General features: G+C 37.8%; 1 protein-coding gene across 4 annotated transcripts in view; it reads left to right on the forward strand.

The window, feature by feature from the left end:
* Positions 1-18694, forward strand: part of hspa12a (heat shock protein 12A) — a 56461-nt gene that overhangs the window by 22343 nt on the left and 15424 nt on the right. For all 4 annotated transcript variants that reach the window (XM_065244906.2, XM_065244909.2, XM_065244908.2 and 1 more), the window contains exons 2-7: positions 10538-10614; positions 10820-10947; positions 13764-13950; positions 14289-14393; positions 14523-14639; positions 17247-17418. In XM_065244906.2, the coding sequence (XP_065100978.2) occupies positions 10538-10614; positions 10820-10947; positions 13764-13950; positions 14289-14393; positions 14523-14639; positions 17247-17418 (786 nt within the window). The remainder of the gene's footprint in view (positions 1-10537; positions 10615-10819; positions 10948-13763; positions 13951-14288; positions 14394-14522; positions 14640-17246; positions 17419-18694) is intronic.

Raw genomic sequence — 18694 nt, forward strand, 5'->3', positions numbered from 1 at the left:
GGTATGGAAGCATTTTAGATTTCGCAAGCAAGACGACGACGGTAGTGTCATGGCTTTTCATTCCTTTTTATTAATTACCAACTTGTAAACTGCTCTTCACTGTTCTTTTTAATTTATATAGTATTTGTGTTAAATCTATATTCATTGAGTTGAATCGAGAATCGAGTATAAAAATCAACCGAGAACCGGAGAATAGAAATTGAATCGATTTGATAGTTGTGAATCGAATCGATCTGGAACATCTGAATCGATACCCAGCCCTAATCATTATACGTTTTTATGGATGTGTCATTCAGACAGCTGTGTTGTTTCCACACTTCCACAAGAAGTTTCTCCGTCTCCGCTGTCTACCGGACCCTTATAGCAGCTTGTTTCGCAGTTGCTATTTCAAAAGGTCTTTCATTCACCTCCCTCTCTCATTGGCTGTTGTAAAAGTAATGATATAATTATCCTTATTTTAAAATCCTAAATATTTAACATGTTTTATATGCTTGGGGCGGCCCCGATTTGCTTGTGAGCATATTGGGAGGTGTAAGATCTATAAAATCTGTGCCGAACTTGAGAACCGATCAAGGTAAAGGACATGGTTCTCAGGAGACGTAAATTCGGGCTGATAATTCTGTAGTGTGAAGTTCAGTAAGTGAACATTTATTGTGCAAAATATTCATGAATATACTTTGGGGTATTTACCTTTGCATATCGTTAACATTTACTAATACACACCAAAGGAAATGTAAAACGTGAATCGGACAATAGGTGCCCATTAAAGCGATAGTACACCATAAATTTAAAATGACCCCATGATTTACTCACACTCAAGCCATCCATATGTCCATGATCTTTCAAACAAACACATTTTCAGTTATTTTAGAAAATGTCCTGGCTCTTTTAAGCTTTATAACCGTTAAAAATGAGGTCTACTTCCTTCAAGCCCAAAGAATGTGCATCCATCCTTCCCAAAAGTAATTTACATGGCTCCAGGGGGATAAATAAATGCCTACTGAGGGTAATCAATTCGATTTTGTAAGAGAAATATCCACATTTACATGAAATGTCTGAAACTTAGTCACTGTCAATGCAAACCTGCTGTTGTGATGCAAGGATGATGTTAAGAAAGATTACAGGTCATTGCTATGTGGTGGCTTAAGTGTTGAGTGTTTTTATCACCTCTTTATGCGGTTGCTAGGGTGTTCTGTATAGTTGATGCTAGGGGTGGGCGATATGACCAAAATCTTCTATCACGATAGGATTAATTTTATATCATGATAACGATATGTATCACGGTAGAGTTTTTTATGTTTTAATAAGGTTTAAATCTTTAATACCATAGAAATGTTCATAATTCTCACAAAAAACATATACAAGCATAGAAAGAAGATAAAAACAAACAAAACTCAAGCTCTCTGAAGATACACAGTCAATAAGAATGATAATAAATAATTATGCATGTATGTATAGGCCTATATATATTTTTATTTAAGGTAGAAAAGTGATTTAATCAGGAGCGAGAGATTTTTTTCTCAATGCTGTTTGATTAACACGAGTGACAGACAGGAGCAAAATTAGGTAACTTCCCCTTTAAGACCAAAGTCCGGATCCAATACACTGTTACACATGCGCTTTCTCTTTTAGCTGTTTACTTTCTCTTAAGACCTTACTGGTCGTGTTTATGATGATGCTTGCAAAGACGGGAATTTTGACGCATATGTGTATTTAAGGCCAATAAAGCGGGAAAAATGCTCACGAGCTTAATAAGCAGAGGTCGCGCGACTTGCGCGCTCCTCACAGACAGAAAGAGCAGCGGTTGCGCGACTTGTCCGCTCCTGACACACAGAAAGAACGCACGCATACAGATCTGTTGTCTGTGTTTCAATGGCTTAAAATAACTTGTTTTAAAACTGCAGTGCTTAAATACGTGTACAAACGTTACGTTTTCGCGACCACACGCACAGGAGCGTGACGTGGGCACGTAACCTCGATAGAAACGATAGTCCAAAATCTCTACCGGTTGACAAATTTCTACCGGTTAATTTTGTCTACCGGTTTATCGCCCACCCCTAGTTGATGCAGTATATGGCTGCTTACTGTCAAGACTACAAAGCTGAAGACAGATCTCCATTCGATCATCAAGGATGCTGGATCTTGCCGAGTTCATGGGTAGCTCTGATCTCTAAGTTGATTTAACACTACAGGGAATAAGATGGCTGCTGGTTACAGCTCTATTTAAAAAAAAGTCAATTGTCTCCCTTCGTATGTATGTATTATGTTTCTCTGAAGCAGTGGTGCTCTGGTATTGATTTTTTTATGGGACCTGTCAGTTTCTCTGGGTTGTGATCGGGTGTGCCTCAAGTCTTGAAAAGTGAAGCCTCTGGCTCTTTGATCGCCCCCTGGTGGCTGGCTGCAGTACAAGTCGTAAACCCCGCTCTCTCCATTCAAACGAAAGGGACTCTGCTCTAAATAATACAATTATTAACACTTCCAATAAAAGTTTCTGAAAGATGGTTTTGGTCCTTTCAAGTAGTTGTTATCACGCTGATATATGTTCAAGTGTTCATTTTTGTGATACGTTTAAAGGAACAGTATGTAAGAAATTTATATCAATTAATCATAAAATGACCTTGATATGTCACTAGACATTAAGAAATCATTTTCATTTCAAATACTTATATCCCTGACAACAGTGATCTGGCCAGGATATTGTCATTTAAAAAGTGGAGTTGCAGCCCTCAACTGATGTTTATGTTGTCATTTTGTGTAGTGGCCACCAGCTGTGTGATTGCAGTACCAGTTTTGGCCACAATCCTACACACTGTTCCTTTAATTTTAGCTAGTAATTTGATACTATAGAAACAGGGCTTGTTGTAATGATTGGCGTGGTTGAAATGGTCGTGTGAGCGGTTGGGCGGAAGTTTGATACCTCGGCTCCGCCTCTGGCTCCACGGACGTTTCCTTCTGCGCATGCCTTGCCTCCAAACTGACGTTTTTTTTTTACGTAACATGGCGGCGACCATGGTCAGACATTTTTATTTTCAATTCATTACAATAAAGGGAGGGGGCGTCATGTCGTCCATCTTTTTTTACAGTCTATGGTTGTGATGTCATATACCAGTGGTTCTCAAACTTTTTCAGCATGCGGCCCCCCTTGTGTACAGTGCATTCTTTCGCCCCCCCAAAGAAAATTAATGACAAAAACAGTTCTAAAACTCAACATTAAAAAAATTTAATTATACAAAGTAGTGCTTTTGGTTAGCAGCCTTGTTTTTTTAGGTTGATTTACAAAGAATTCCTGATAAATTAATGTATTTCATAAAATGTCATAAAACTGGTGCCCCCCTGGCACCATCTCGCGGCCCCCCTGTGAACCACTGTCATATACAATGTCATATGCCTCTCAAAACCTTCCAAAAAGCATGTGTGGTGCTGCTCAGGATTTATGCTTTGTGGTTTAGGGGGTGATAGAGTTAGATGTGGATGTCGAAATATTTATCATATGTCCCGGGAATGCAAAGGGAGTTTTCTGCATTCTTCAAACCCTCTTATGTTTCTCCAACTTTACATTCCAGTATTACAAGAGTAGAGGGACTCATGCAAACCCATTCTGCCAGACTTCAATATACAAACAAGCCTTGGATATGTGCATTAGAGAAGGAAAATGTTAGAAAGTGTGTGTGTAATGCAAATAGAGATTAATGACATTGCTTCAGTCACAGCTGTTCTGTTCACTGTGTGTGGGATGTGTGTTTGTGTATGAATGTGAGCGTTTATTTGTGTGCATGTGCATGAGTGTGTGTGAGTGAATAGAGCCAGCTGGACACAGGGAGTCTGAGGAAGAGAGAGTCTTGGCTATGTTCGGTTTTTGGCGTTTATGGTGCTGCATCTCTGAATGGCACTTTGGAGAGGTAAACTAGAGCAGTATTGCCCTGTCAGTGGCCTCTGTTTGAAAGGGCTTGTTGCGGTAGCTGTTTGGGGCCTATGAGGGCTCCATTTTGCTGAAGACGTGTCACGTGTTTTAAAACTACAGCTGATGTACTGCTCTAGGTTGCTGTTCAGATAGAATAATAACAGGCAATGTCTGCTAGTATAGAGTTTACAAAATGTATGTTGTTTTATAGCTTTAATAGTTTTATAGAGTTTTTGTTTTTAAAGATACACTCAGGACAGATTTATACTGTAGGTTTGATTGCATCTTTCTCTGTTTGGTCATTTTTTATAAAGTGCTTTTTCAATTAGACATTATTTCCGGTGTGAAAAGCCCTTCTGTAGGTATTTCAGTGAACAGTTCCGTGTTCCCCGCAGACTTAAAGTTTATTTGTGATGGGACGGCACATTCACTAAGGGTGATGGGTGAATAATGGGTAACTAATATGCTGTCAATTTCGGTCATTTTCGGATAAGAAGCCATGCACAAAGCCTATACTTGACCTGTCTGCTTAAAAAAAAATGCTGGGCACACTACCATGTGAATTTATTTCTTTCATACAGCGCTCTCAACCATACACTCAGTGATGGCATTCGGGTAATTCTTGCAAAATTAGACTTGCGAGGTGTCATGAAACATTTTGATAATAAAAGTAAATAATAAGCATACAGTTATAAACATCTCTTCATGTACTATTTTGCGCATGATTTCAAATAAAATTATAAAAAACTATTTTGTTGTTTTTTCCACATTTAAGTGGAAAATTCTCATTACCGCAACGTGTCCATCACTGGATTTGGGTTCTTTGACATGGAAATATTTATAATAAAACAATAAAAAGCTTCAGTGCATGTGATACTATAAACATTTACAGTAAAGAAACATGTGGTATTTGGTGATCATTGGTAAATGTAGTGACAATAATAAGGAATATAAATGTGTCCGAGACAAATTTTCTCATCCTCCGCAACAATTCTCAATCATTGTTTAAGCCCTCAAGGAACTAACATTTAAAAAAAAAAATTTGTACGGGACATAATTGACTGTGACACTCAGTAAGCAGTTCTTAGGTTTCTCAATGTCAAGGATACTTCCTTGGAAGGACTTCCTTCAGAGGCGAGGCTCCTTTTTAGCATTCGGAGAACACGTAAATGGAACAGGCTCGCAAGTGCACATCATTGCGTCATTACGTCCGTAAAAAGGTGTGCTTTCGGTGATGCGCGCATAGGATTGTGGGTAATTTTAGAGCGTGAAGGCTACACATATGCATCCTTTTCTGTATATGGGATATTTCTCGAAAGAAGGACTCAGTCCTTCATTAAAATTCCAAGGAACTTTGACATTGGAACAGTCCTTCGACAGATGTTTCACATAGCATCCTTGAAATTCTGGCTTTTGAGGATCCTTCCTTGACATTGAGAAACACCTCTTATTTTTTTCTCCAAATAAAAGTGGAAATTTTGTTCGTCATAGTACCTAGACAACTTTTTAGTTCTCATTACCGAAACATGAGTTTGTAAATGCATATATTTAATGTAATATCATGTTACGGTAATGGTAATTTTTGATAATGATAATCCAAAAGTAGATAATGCTATAGGGAATATTTTTAAATCCTCTAAAAAGAATTGTTAAGGATGTTTTCACATATGTTGGTGCGCAACGTGGTGCGGCCTCGGAGCGCACCAAAATACATTGTATCATTTTTCTGTTAGTGCGGGCCGTGTTCACATATATATATTTTTTACTTTACTCGAAATGCCGCACCGTACACCATGTGACAACGGTCAGCGCTGTCATTGGTCTCTGACAGCTCTTACCGTCTCATGACCACCCCCACGTTTCCACGACAACCAGCTTGACAGAGAGAGCGCAGCTATCAAGATGTGGAGATAAACGATGCACATCTTTGCGAAGTTTCTTTGCTTTAACGTGAAATTGCGTAGCTGTTCTATTAAAGCCTTTCTCACGGAGCCGTTTGCTAAAAGCCCGTAATGTCACTATTTGTGTGTGGAGGACAGCTATGCATTTATAAAATCATCAGCTCAAACGTAAAGGAGACAGCAAATCTCTATGCAACGGACCAGGATTGGCTTGTTTGTTGTTAACCCACAATATAACACCCGGCTCACGCTCACGTCACAACGAAAGCCCAGTGGCTCAAACATGTGGAGAACTTCCTGTATTTGGTTCGGCCCGAGGTCCAGCAGTGTTCACACCACAGGTGGGTCGCCCCAGAGTTCGGCAACAGCCGCTCCCAGACCACCTGTTTAGAGCGGTCTCGGAGCGGTCGTTTAGTGCGCACCCGAGTGCGGCTGTTGTGTTCACACTGACCCAAACGCACCGTACTCGGAGCGACACATCATTTGGGCCGACCTAAACAGTGTATATGTGAAAACACCCTAGTAAAGTAGTATAGACCTTAATCTTATATGTGCAAAAAAATGGCTTCAAGCGCTTTTTAAAAATTCTGATGCTGGACACCTTCTAAATGTGAATTTCGTGTCAGAATCACCCATTCGCAGACTTGTAAAGTATAAACCAGGCATCAGAGTCACAGCGGAGCATGTCACCTGATGCCACAGGTGTGTGTACAGGTCCTGTAATGTCATGTGAGAGGGCAGTAGTGAAAAAGTAGTGCTTGCCACAAATAAATGAATGTATGGGAAAAACTGTTTTATAGAACTACTACTCTTAGCACCATCCCCTCTCAAATATTTAAAGGGCACATATTATGCAAAATTCGCTTTGGACATAATCTGTGTTGGCAGTGTGTAAACACAACAACCCAACAATGAAAATAATCCACCTACCCCTTTGTTTTTAATCCCCATTAAGCAAAGCAGTTTCATTAGACATGCTGTTTTGATTATCTTGTTAATGTGATGTCACACTGACAAAGCCCCACTCACGGCCACTGACTGACCGGTTAATGTGACTCAAAAGTTTTTAACTGAAAGCAGTAGGTCATTTGCATTTAAAGGTACACATATAAAACAGCACTTAATTGCTCCCTCCCAAACAGGGGACATGCTATAATAAATGATCCGTGGGATATTTTGAGCTAAAACATCTTATATTATAGGGCCAATATTGTGCCAATTTTTACATTTGGTCACACACCATTCTCATTTTCAGACAGTAGTATTAAAAACGCTTGATAAATGGGCATCAGCCTAGCACTCAATTATTTTATCCTTTCTCTCATTTTTGATTTGGGGAAATGAAGTAAGTGACATTACAGGAAGTAAAAGTTCCACTGGGAGGAAAGCAGGATAAGGGGATAGTTGACAGTCTTAAATCCACACATAAAATGCTTTTTGAGCATGTCAAAAAAGGCTTAAAACTATTTTGTTGTTTATTTAATTGCTAAAAACCAAGTAAAGAAAAAACAGGAAAGTGACATTTATGACTGACATTTTGAGTGGATTTGTGTGTGAGTGGAGTGACTTTAAATTTTTTGATATTTATAAATAATCTATAATTTGAACTCACTAACCTTCGCTTGAACTTATTTAAATGCTGCATATTTTATAGCTATTCCAGATCTTAGACCAATTTTCTTTGAAAGTCTTTCATCTGTGGAGCGATTCGTGTGCCTCTCTTTATTATTTTTGTATATTTGGCTGTTTGGAATTCCTCCGATTTTGTAATTCCACAGAGGAGGTGTGACCTCTGACTCCTCCTGCTTCCTGCCAAGATTTTGTATAACATTCCAGGGTCCTAACACTTGTTCATTCAATCCCTTTCTCCTACTGATGAGAGGAGGGGTGAAAGCAGGATACTCTACTTATTTGACATCTTCTCTTCATCCTCTATCTGTTTTCTGATTTTTGTTGCTTGGGTAGATCGTCTTATCGAAAGACATTTAAAAATATGGATAAGAATGTTTGCTTGGAATAAATGCAAACTTCAAACTAACACTTCCTAAAGAATAACAATGCAAAAAGTAAATTTTGGTAATTGCTACAACATATTTTCCATTGTGGTAACTTTTATAAGACTTACTGTAATACAAAAAATAAATCATCGTCTGTGTGTACTTTGTTAAAACAACCCATAATGAGAGTCAGCCTTGAGTAAAAGTATCGATCTTTGTTGTTGACGACAATTTTTGGTACACGAATTCAGGTCAGAGCTGTTTTCAGATAAATTTGTTGTCATGAACACTTATGTGTCGTGTAAGTACAGTCTTTAAAACAGCGGGGGGAAACAAATTAATATGTGAATTAATCTGTTTCACACTATGGCTATAATGCAGGTAATTTTCTACCGTTTATGGCTATTTTCTGCTTTTTCGGTTTCCACAAATTTGGTTTCTCTGTTGTGTTGACATTGAAAAGACATAAAATACACTCGCACGCACAGAACAATAAAAGCGGCTAATCGAGAGGCTCACAATCAGCAAACGCTCGCATTGACGTTCAATAATAACCCTCACGAAACTTTAATGTGTTATAATGAAGTCCCGCCACAGTGAGCCATGTAAACAAACTTAAATTCCTTTAACCTGCGGAAATGACAAAAAAGGCGGTCAAGTGTGTTTCTTTGAATAACACTTCACTTATAGGCATTTATCATTATAGACAATCATTTTACTCCTTCTGTATTGATTTTGATGTTCCATTGTCCCATTTTAAAATCAATCTCGTTGGCTGGAACCGAGTGTATCGGTGAGTGGTTGAAATAAAGTGCGAGCCGCAGGTAGCCAGTCACTCAACCCGTAATTACTCGCTGGAGAGCTTCACGCTCATTCTGTTCATTCTGTCGCTCAGTATGGGGTAAAGACGGAAAAGAGGATGAACGCTCAGAAAAACGCGGCATCCCGCCGAGCTTCGAACCCGGGCGCTCGTTTAGCGTTCAGGGTGCTCAGCATCCGAGTGTTTTAGCGAAGCTATTAGGCCCGGCTAATGAGGACGGCAGGAATGGACAAATACAACCTCTAATTCGATTCAAATGTCAATATGGAGGGGAGCAGCTGTTGCTGTAGTGGTCTAAAGCTCTTAAAGGATTTGATGATTTTATGACCAAATTATGTAAAATGCGAGCCATAAGCGTTGTTATAAAAAGTGCGACCGAATGAATGGTCTTTCACACAAATTCACTGAACATTAATAGAGGCTTTTAAGTTTCTACTCTATATGATTTTTATTGAAGCTACATCGTTGATGTACCATTTTGTCTAGGTATCCACCTGAGATGGTGAAATTTAGCATTAGAGTGCTTCTTGATGTTTCAAAATGCCATATAAATGGATTCTGAGAGTATTTTCAAAGTTTAGTAGCCATCGTGAGATGTTCACTTACAATAATGAGCACGATAACTACGGTTTCCACCAAAATGGTACTCACTTTAGGTGACCCTAATGCTACTTATGTGGTCTAGTTTGCTTCGAAATGATCGTGCTTCTGAAGAATTGCAACATTTTTAAACTATTGTACTATTATAAATTACAAGGGCTGCATGATATTGAATAAAAATACAATGCAATGATGCTTAAAGTTTGTAAAATTAATATGAACACAACCACATTTGTGTGCCAGCCTTTTTACTAAAAGTTTGGGTGTATATAAGCTTTTGAATTAAAGGATTAGTTCATTTTCTTAAAAAAAAAAATCCAGATAATTTACTCACCACCATGTCATACAGAATGTTGATGTCTTGCTTTGTTCAGTCGAGAAGAAATAGTTTTTTGAGGAAAACATTCCAGGATTTTCCTAATTTTAATGGACCCCAACACTTAACACTTAACTCAACACTTAATTTTTTTTAAACGAGTTTTAAAAGACTCTAAACGATCCCAAACGAGGCATAAGGGTCTTATCTAGCGAAACGATTGTCATTTTTGACAAGAAAAAAAAATGCACTTTTAAACCACAACTTCTCGTCTATCTCCGGTCCTGTGACGCACCAGCGCGACCTCAGGCAATACATCATCACGTCAAGAGGTCACGGATGACGAATGCGAAACTACGCCCCAGTGTTTAAAAGTGTGGAGAAAGAGGACCGTTCCGACGTTGTTGTATGTCGAATGATACTAATTAATGTCTTTGTGTCAGTTTATTGTTTAAAATGGTCCGCAAATGTGCGTTTCATATATGTAACACGTGACCTTTCTACGTCAGTATGCAATTACGTGAGCTCGCGCTTCACAGGACCGGAGATAGATGAGAAGTTGTGGTTTAAAAGTGCATATTTTATTTTTCTTGTCAAAAATGAGAATCGTTTCGCTAGATAAGACCCTTATGCCTCGTTTGGGATCGTTTAGAGTCCTTTGAAACTCTAAAAAAAAACTGTTAAGTGTTGAGTTAAGTGTTAAGTTTTGGAGTCCATTAAAGTCCATTAAATTGAGAAAAATCCTCAAAAAACATAATTTCTTCTCGACTGAACAAAAAAAGACATCAACATTTTGAAAGATATGGTGGTGAGTAAATTATCTGGATTTTTTTCAAGAAAATGGACTAATTCTTTAATAAAAGCATGCAGTTATTGCAAATATTGTTGTATGCATATTTGTGCCATTTCAATTACTTTGATATTTTGTGCGGTGCTATCATTTGTGTCATTGACTATGTTTGATTTCATCGCATTTACATCTTTTAATCTCTTTCTTTGCAGATGCAATGGCCACTCCTTCTCCAGCCAAAAGTATGGGCGACCCAGGCATCACGCCACTCTCCCCCACGCATGTACTGGTGAGCTCGACTTTTTATTGCCACCATTCATGTAAACAATTACATGAAGTGTCTGGTATGCAAATGTGGCATTCATGGATTTTATACTTATTTACACTGAACTGCAATTACCCACAAAAATGCAACGGTTGACATATACTTGACAGCATGACTCTCCTTTTATTCTCCATGTCTTTGTTTATGTCCTCCTTTTTATTTTCTACAGAAGGACTCAGAAGAGAATGAGCCTACGAAACACCACTACGTGGTGGTGGTGGCCATCGACTTTGGCACCACCTCCAGTGGCTACGCATATGCCTTCACTAAAGAACCGGAGTGCATTCACACCATGAGGTGAGACAGAAAGGGCAGGGGGAGTAGAGAGGGTACATGTAAAAAACAAAACAGAAATTAGATGCAGGCAGGCCCAGACCGAATTTGAAGACACCTTTTATATGCTAGCATACTCCGAAAAGCTGCCAAAAATCTGTTTTTATCATATATAGTAATATTTTATCCTTATTATACTTATTTTATCCGTGTTGCATATTGTTTCTGAATGTATACAGTATAAGCTACAATAACAAATAGTATACTTTGCTTTGACCCATTAAATCTTTCAGAACAATTTGGAAAATACATTTCAGAATAGCAACAGTACAGAGTGCAATATCTGTTAGAGATTAATATGATTGTCCATCCATTAGCATACCTAGTAGTCTCTCTATGTCAGTCGAAGGTACTGGACACTTTGACGCCCAATTGAAACTCATTAAATCGCAGTGTGTACACTACTCAGAGATATTTGACATTTGCCTGAAGTATAGTCTGGTTTTTTACGTATTCACGAATGTACGCGCACGGTTGAGTGCACAGCCTTGCAAACTATAGTTTAATTGACTCATACGTACACACAGACATTTAACGCATGTGCATTGCAACAAAATGCAATATATCTCCTGGGCTACTTACTACATTTTCCTGTAGGCGCATGCACAGCCTACGTGTACAATGTATGCAGGATTTTTAAAGGTGACATAGAATGATTGAACGGGGTATTTATCCTTGTTCTGTGATGTGACATGTAGACAAAAAAATTTTTGTTTGGGTCTGTAATGCCTTAGAAGCTTCCTATAAACCTCTCTCAGATAGCTCTATTATGGTGGGGGATTTTAAACAAGTGGTTTTGCACCTATTTGGCTCCCCCTACTGACTTATCTTGCAATCTCATTACTGATTGGTTGAATTTGCTGCCACTCAAAAAATGTAGCCAATTATTTTAAAGTGGAGGGGCAGGGAGATGCATCAGTTTTTCAGATTGGGTCATTTTCTGGATGACATTTCTAAAAGAGGAATTTCTATGAGACTAAAATGTTTAGCATGTCTAGAACTTTTTGTATGTTTGTGAATGCGGGTAGACTACCATTTTTCAACAAAGACAAGGTAAAAATGGTTTTTCATTCTCTGTTCCCTTTAAAAATCTGGTGGTGAGCATACACGGTACACGGACCTTTACGTACATGCAAAAAAATGGACCATACTTCTGCCTTTAGTGTGTGTGTGTGTTATTTTAGTTACTGTCTATAGCCACTTTCAGACAGCTTAGTTCAACTACTAATTAAAAAAAATTGAGTACTGCGAGTAGGAGCTAATTTAGACCCATGAAATGGAGTCTTAGTACTAAAATCGTCCCCAGTTCCTGTGGTGCGGACACTCCAAAATGCAGGTAGTCCCACAAATAGTTGATGAAAGGTACATGTGGTGCAAAAGGCCCTTACTGTATGTGTTGGTGTGTTACTAGTATGTAAAGGGAAACCCACAGCTGCTCTTTGACCCTAACCTGACCTATTTGGTCATAAGACCAACGTGTTTGGTCACGGCCATGTGTTCCCAACCAGATTGGCATATGGAAGTGTTTTAGGTCAGGATACCAATTAGGATGGATAGAAATAGGATTTGTGAACAGTATATATATGGGTATAGAGGGCATTTTCACAAATGTAATATTTACAATAATTTTTTTTTTACAAAGGATGCATATTGTGTTATTACTTAAGGTAATGAGAATAAATAAATCTGACAAAATTGCTCTCTTTCTAAAGACCTGAACACACAATGTAAGTCCAGTTAATTGGTATTGTTGTTTAAATGCTGATACACATGTTCACCCACAAATAGCCCAAAGCCTGCAAGAACATTTGAGCTGGCCTGAAAGTCCTTAAATCTTTACATAAACACAGTTCCTTGTAAAAACTCACAAAGCTCTTTTACTAAATCTGTTTAGTGTCGGGGAGGAAGCTGTAAAAGTATAACAATTTGCTTAAAATTTTGTGGGCCCAAAATGTTTTTGAACATTTAAACTATTGCATAATTCTTTACAATTAATAAAACCTTTTTACAAACTTTGTCATGAGCTGTGTATCTCTTGTTTATCATTTAAACAAATTCTTTTTTTTAAAACATTTCTGATAAACCATGTGCTTTTCTTTAAAACAAATTTCACTTAATGCTGTTGTTACATTAACTGATTAATGTACACTACACATTAACAAATACATTTCGGAGTCGGACCCCTGTATATAATTGTTTATTCTGTGGCATTTGCTCTGCTCATAGTCGGTACTAAGCGTCTTTGACATGGAAGTAAAAGGTTATGCATATTTTAAGCCCTCTGCATCTCTAAGATGCTTGTGTTTGTTTTTATGACTGTCTTTATGAGTGATGAGGATGATGTTAGGTTGCAGGATGTTGTAGGTCATCTTAGGTCGGCTCTCGCAAGAGAAACAGTAGCTCTATAATCTGCCTTTTTAGATTAATTTAGGTGACGTGTGTTTCCCGGTCCCATCCGACTATCACACAGACTTCTGTCTCTTTATCTTACTATTTCTCTCCTGCAAACATTATCTTGTGTCACAGATCAGAGTTAATATAAGTTGCTTTTTAAATTCGGGTAAAAGTATATATATATATATATATATATATATATATATATATATATATATATAGCCCTTATTGTAATAAATGCTTAATTTAATCAATACATATTTTTGTGATTTTCTGAAGACATTTGTCTTTGCTTTTTTGCTGATAAGAAACTAAATGATTGGATGTTTGTTCATTAATAAAGTTAATGTAGTAAAGTGATTTGGTTGATTTTCTTCTTTTGCTAGGCGTTGGGAGGGCGGAGACCCAGGTGTGTCCAATCAAAAGACGCCAACCACCATTCTGCTGACCCCAGACAAGAAGTTCCATAGTTTTGGTTATGCGGCTCGGGATTTTTACCACGACCTGGATCCCACTGAATCTAAACAATGGCTTTACTTGGAAAAGTTTAAAATGAAACTGCACACAACTGCTGTAAGGAAACACTCTTATTGACATACTTTCTATTGATTTTATAAGAGTGGGCACTGAGGTGATTCAGATTTTCAGAATGCATAAATATTTAGGGAATTACTGATATAAATGTTTCCTTTTAAAATATTCATATGTGTGATATTGTACTGTGGTATTTGGCTGGTTGCTGCTGTCAAATACTAAAATATAAGCCGTTCACATATCTAATTACTCTACATACTTAATGGATAATACATCAAGGCTTTCAAAAAACTAAAATGACTCTTTCTGGTCTGATAAATTAAATCTATTAAATTATGTATTGACATGCTCTTTCTCATCCGTATTTTCTTCTCCAGAATCTGTCCATCGATACAGATTTGCATGCGGCCAATGGGAAAAAGGTGAAGGCTCTTGATATATTCGCATACGCTCTGGCCTTTTTCAAGGAGCAGGCTCTTAAGGTAAATCTCCTTAACATTCACAAAACTCACTGTATTTTCCCCAAAATCAGTTTTCTCTGTGCTTAAAAACATGATTTTCACAATGTATATAGATGGGCTTCTTCTAAAGCTGTTTGTTATTGGTTACAGGAGCTGAGTGACCAGGCAGGGGCAGATTTTGATAATGGCGATGTGAGATGGGTCATCACTGTACCAGCTATCTGGAAGATGCCGGCCAAGCAGTTTATGAGAGAAGCAGCATATAAGGTCTCATACACATCCATGAGCCTGTATTGTGTGCAGAAAAGTTTCTGTATACCTGCTATTGCAGAAATGCTATGGGAAGGGGTGATTAGAGTTCAGCCATGACCATAACCTCATGAGCAGAATACAGAGGATAAAGGTATAAAGTTAGGTAATAAAGAGGTATTTAGATGTTTTAGATAAATCAGAGGGAAAAGGCAAGAGCAGGGGAAAGAAAATATCAAGTAGTGTGGAAAAGTTGGAGAAGGTGAATGGAAAAGGAAAGTTGGTATTGAAGGAGACAATGATCTCACCCTTTAGAATACAGTCTGTGTTTTTCCCATTCTCTTTCTCTCACACACAGACTCACACTTAGGCTTTGCTTTTCTCTATTTTATCTATTTGTGAGCATACATATGTGAATATTGGCATCGTTTTGAAAGCCATTGTGTGTATATGTACACATACGATCTGAATATGTGCAAAATTAATAATGTAATAAGACAAGGCCAGACAGACTGTTAACTTGACAAAGCCTTTCTTTTTTTCTACCTTTCTTTTTTCAATGCATGCACTTAATTTTTGTTCAGCGTGTCTTGAATGTGTTAGCATTTAGCCTCATTCATTCCTTAGAATCCAAACAGGGATGAATTTAGAAGCCCCAAACACTTCCATGTTTTCCCTATTTAAAGACTGTTACATGCGTAGTTACATGAGTAAGTATGGTGGCACAAAATAAAACGTGGCGATTTTTTTTAAGTGGATAAAAAATGAGAACTATATTGTATGGTGGAAGAGCACTTAGTTTGCAGCACTTCGACCTTAAAAAATCGCCACGTTTTATTTTGTGCCACCATACTAACGCGTGTAACTACTCATTTAATAGTCTTTAAATGGAGAAAACATGGAAGTGTTTGGTAGCTTCAAAATTCTTCCCTGTTTGGATCCTAAGGAACGAATGGGGCTAGGCTAAATGCTAACACATTCACGACGCGCTGTACAAAGATTAAGTGCACGCATTGATAAAAGATGGGTAGGTATTAATTTGTCTAAGTTGAGGTAAGAACATAGTAAAATATTGAAAAATGGTGGTGTTTTCCTTTAATAATGACAGTGGGTAAGTACTCTCACACTAAAGAGAGGGAGAGAAAGATTGGATTAGCAGTGTGTCCTTGACTTTTCTCATCTCAATCCAAAGCAAAGAAAAGAGAGATGAGGAAAGCAAAAGTAAGTGAGCTTAACAGATACATATCAAGAGAAAATGGGAAAAGCAGGAGGTCTGCAACACCTGATATGTGGGGTTGGAATTCCTGCAAAGCTTGCCTCAGATGTGTGTGTGTGCGTGCGTGTCTGTGTGTGTGTGTGTGTGTGTGTGTGTGTGTGTGTGTGTGTGTGTAATGACTCAGCTCTTCAGCTGCAGAATTTAGAGAGAGGAGAGAGAATAGAGAGAACACTGCATTCCCTCCTCTCTTCTTCCTGCATCTTATTTCTCTCACAGTCACATAACTCACTGAATCCTGCAGCGCCTTCAGAACAAACAGTGCATGTCTGATCTGCCTGTGGCTTAAAGGGGTCATGACATACTCCTTTTTATTATTTCATTATGTTCTCTGAGGTGTAATTATAATATTACTCAAGTTTTTTTGCCAAAAAATAGGGTTGGGCCGATAGACGATGCTATCACCGATCTTAATTAATGACACTATATTGCACAATGCAATGCATGCTTTTAATTTGTGGGCTGTTTCTTCAAATAATTAATATTTTAGGTTATATATCATTTTAATTAATTAATAATAACATAATGAAATTGGTTCCAATCACAATATAATTACATTACAGTTCAGTAAAGCGCATGACCGGGTGTCAGACTTGCATATATGGTCATATATTTGTCTTCAATCTGCTCCAAGATGAAGTGCTTCAGGTTGACACTGAGTTTGGCATCCGACACAGACTCCTCCAGACACACCTTCCAGGTGTGGAAACAGTTACATAGTTTTCTTCAGAGAGAATATCAGTAGACTGTGCAACTGGCTTCAACTCACTGATAAACGCTTCCAGAACTCTTATGTGCTGTCATTTAAGCTGCGATAACGGGCACAGTTTTTTTTCCTGAGCATATACCCGCTTGATGGCTTGCACCAGGATTTTTTCATTTGCTGTTTGGAGCCTCGAACGATACACATAAAAAATTATTTTGTAAAGCGACAATAAGTAGGGTTTTAAGTGTTTTATTAATCAAAATCAATATCTTTATTCATAAATATGTCCTCATTGGTGTCAAATGACCTTTGCCAATGATCTGACTTTTTTTTGTAAGCTTAGAATTTTTTTCTCTTTACTTACATTGAAGGGGTAATGCCGAGGAGGCTTCAGTGTCGTTTCGCCCAACCCCACGAAAAACGAACAATTTTTGACTTTTTTCACTCTGTTATTCATCCTCTGATTGAAACATTCTGATTTATGTCTTCCCTTTAAGAGTGTTCAGCCTGGCTCAATGTACCACCCACTTTATGATTGACAGGCCACGTGCTGTGGCCATTTTGACTAATGTTGTTCTAATATATTATAAAGTTCTTTTTAATATTTGATTAATTTCTAATTTTCTTCTCATCTGTGCTCATCTAGGCTGGTCTAGTTCATCGTGACAACCCAGATCAGCTGATCATTGCTCTGGAACCCGAGGCAGCATCCATTTACTGCCGCAAGCTCCGCCTCCATCAGATGGTTGATTTGGACTCCAAAACAGCTTTGAACGGTTATAACCCAACAGAGAATGTTGGGGCAGGAATGGCCCAGGGTAAGCCACACCCACCTCTATTATCATATTACAGACATGCATGTGCACCACAGACATTCTGCCATGACGATAAACCAAATGATGCTATGATGCTTGTTTTCTTATGATTATGCTAGGCACATATTTGTGGGAGGTGTTTAAGGATCATGTTGCCCATGTGTGCAGCTGTGTGTGCTTTGAGTTAAATTTCTTGTCTTTCAGTTTCATGGTTGTTTTTTATTTTATTTTAATTTATACTGCAAGTTTGTGTAAAAATGTCTTTGTTATCAAGATAGAACTGAACCTTAGCCGCAGACAGAACTTTAAATGGACATTAGTTATTGCTGTTATACCAAAGCCTACATATGTATTACATATTAGATATTATTAGATTAATATTTACACATCCACATAGGAAATCCTTAAATAGGTGTGATGAACATTAGTGCTAAACTACATTTGCAAGCAGGGTTTTTGAAGGGTTAAGAAAACAAAAAGGTGGTGATGCATGCAGAAGAACCAAGAATTGGTTCTAATTTTAAGTCATGTACTAAGTTGTGGCTTTGTTTGGTTGCTCATGCATGTGTCTGCACATAAACCACTACAATGCATGAACATGCATCCCACTTAAGGTGTCTACATTAACTGCTGTCTGTGATTCTAAGTGATTGGCACTTGCCTAAGCAGTATATATAAATATTAAATGCTTTACTGAATATATATTATTAACATGTTTGTGAAATTAACATCAGCTATTACTGTTTATCAAAACATATGCCCTAATTCTGTGTAATGCACTGATGTTGTATCTTACCAAATAACATCAAATGCTAAAGTGAAATGTAATTGCATCAGATTTAGATTTCAATTTTTTAATAGAGACAATACAAAGCAGAGTGCATAATTTTCTGTATTTCTTATCCACCCACTGGTGCCTGCCTCTATTTAGGGAGCACAAAATCACAAACCCACCCCTCCATCCCCTCAGATTCATGCCAGTTCACCTACATTGCCATGTTCATGTTCTTAATCCGGAATGCCAGTAATGCACTGTACATTTAAATATGTTTTGAAATGAGCAGATATATGGATTTTTCAATGACCCAATCTTAACAACATGAAAAGTAATTTTCATGTCCATTCAGAAGGTAATAGTCATTTGCTGAATGACGAAGCCAGCATGAGAAACAGCTTTTGCAAAAGTCTTTATTTCTTTCTGCTGAAATCCATGCATGCATTAGGTCCATGCATCACATACCTTTGGTAAAAAAGGCTTCTTTAATGACAAAAATGTTTC

This window comes from Paramisgurnus dabryanus, chromosome 17, assembly GCF_030506205.2.
Source record: "Paramisgurnus dabryanus chromosome 17, PD_genome_1.1, whole genome shotgun sequence".
Lineage (NCBI taxonomy): Eukaryota > Metazoa > Chordata > Actinopteri > Cypriniformes > Cobitidae > Paramisgurnus > Paramisgurnus dabryanus.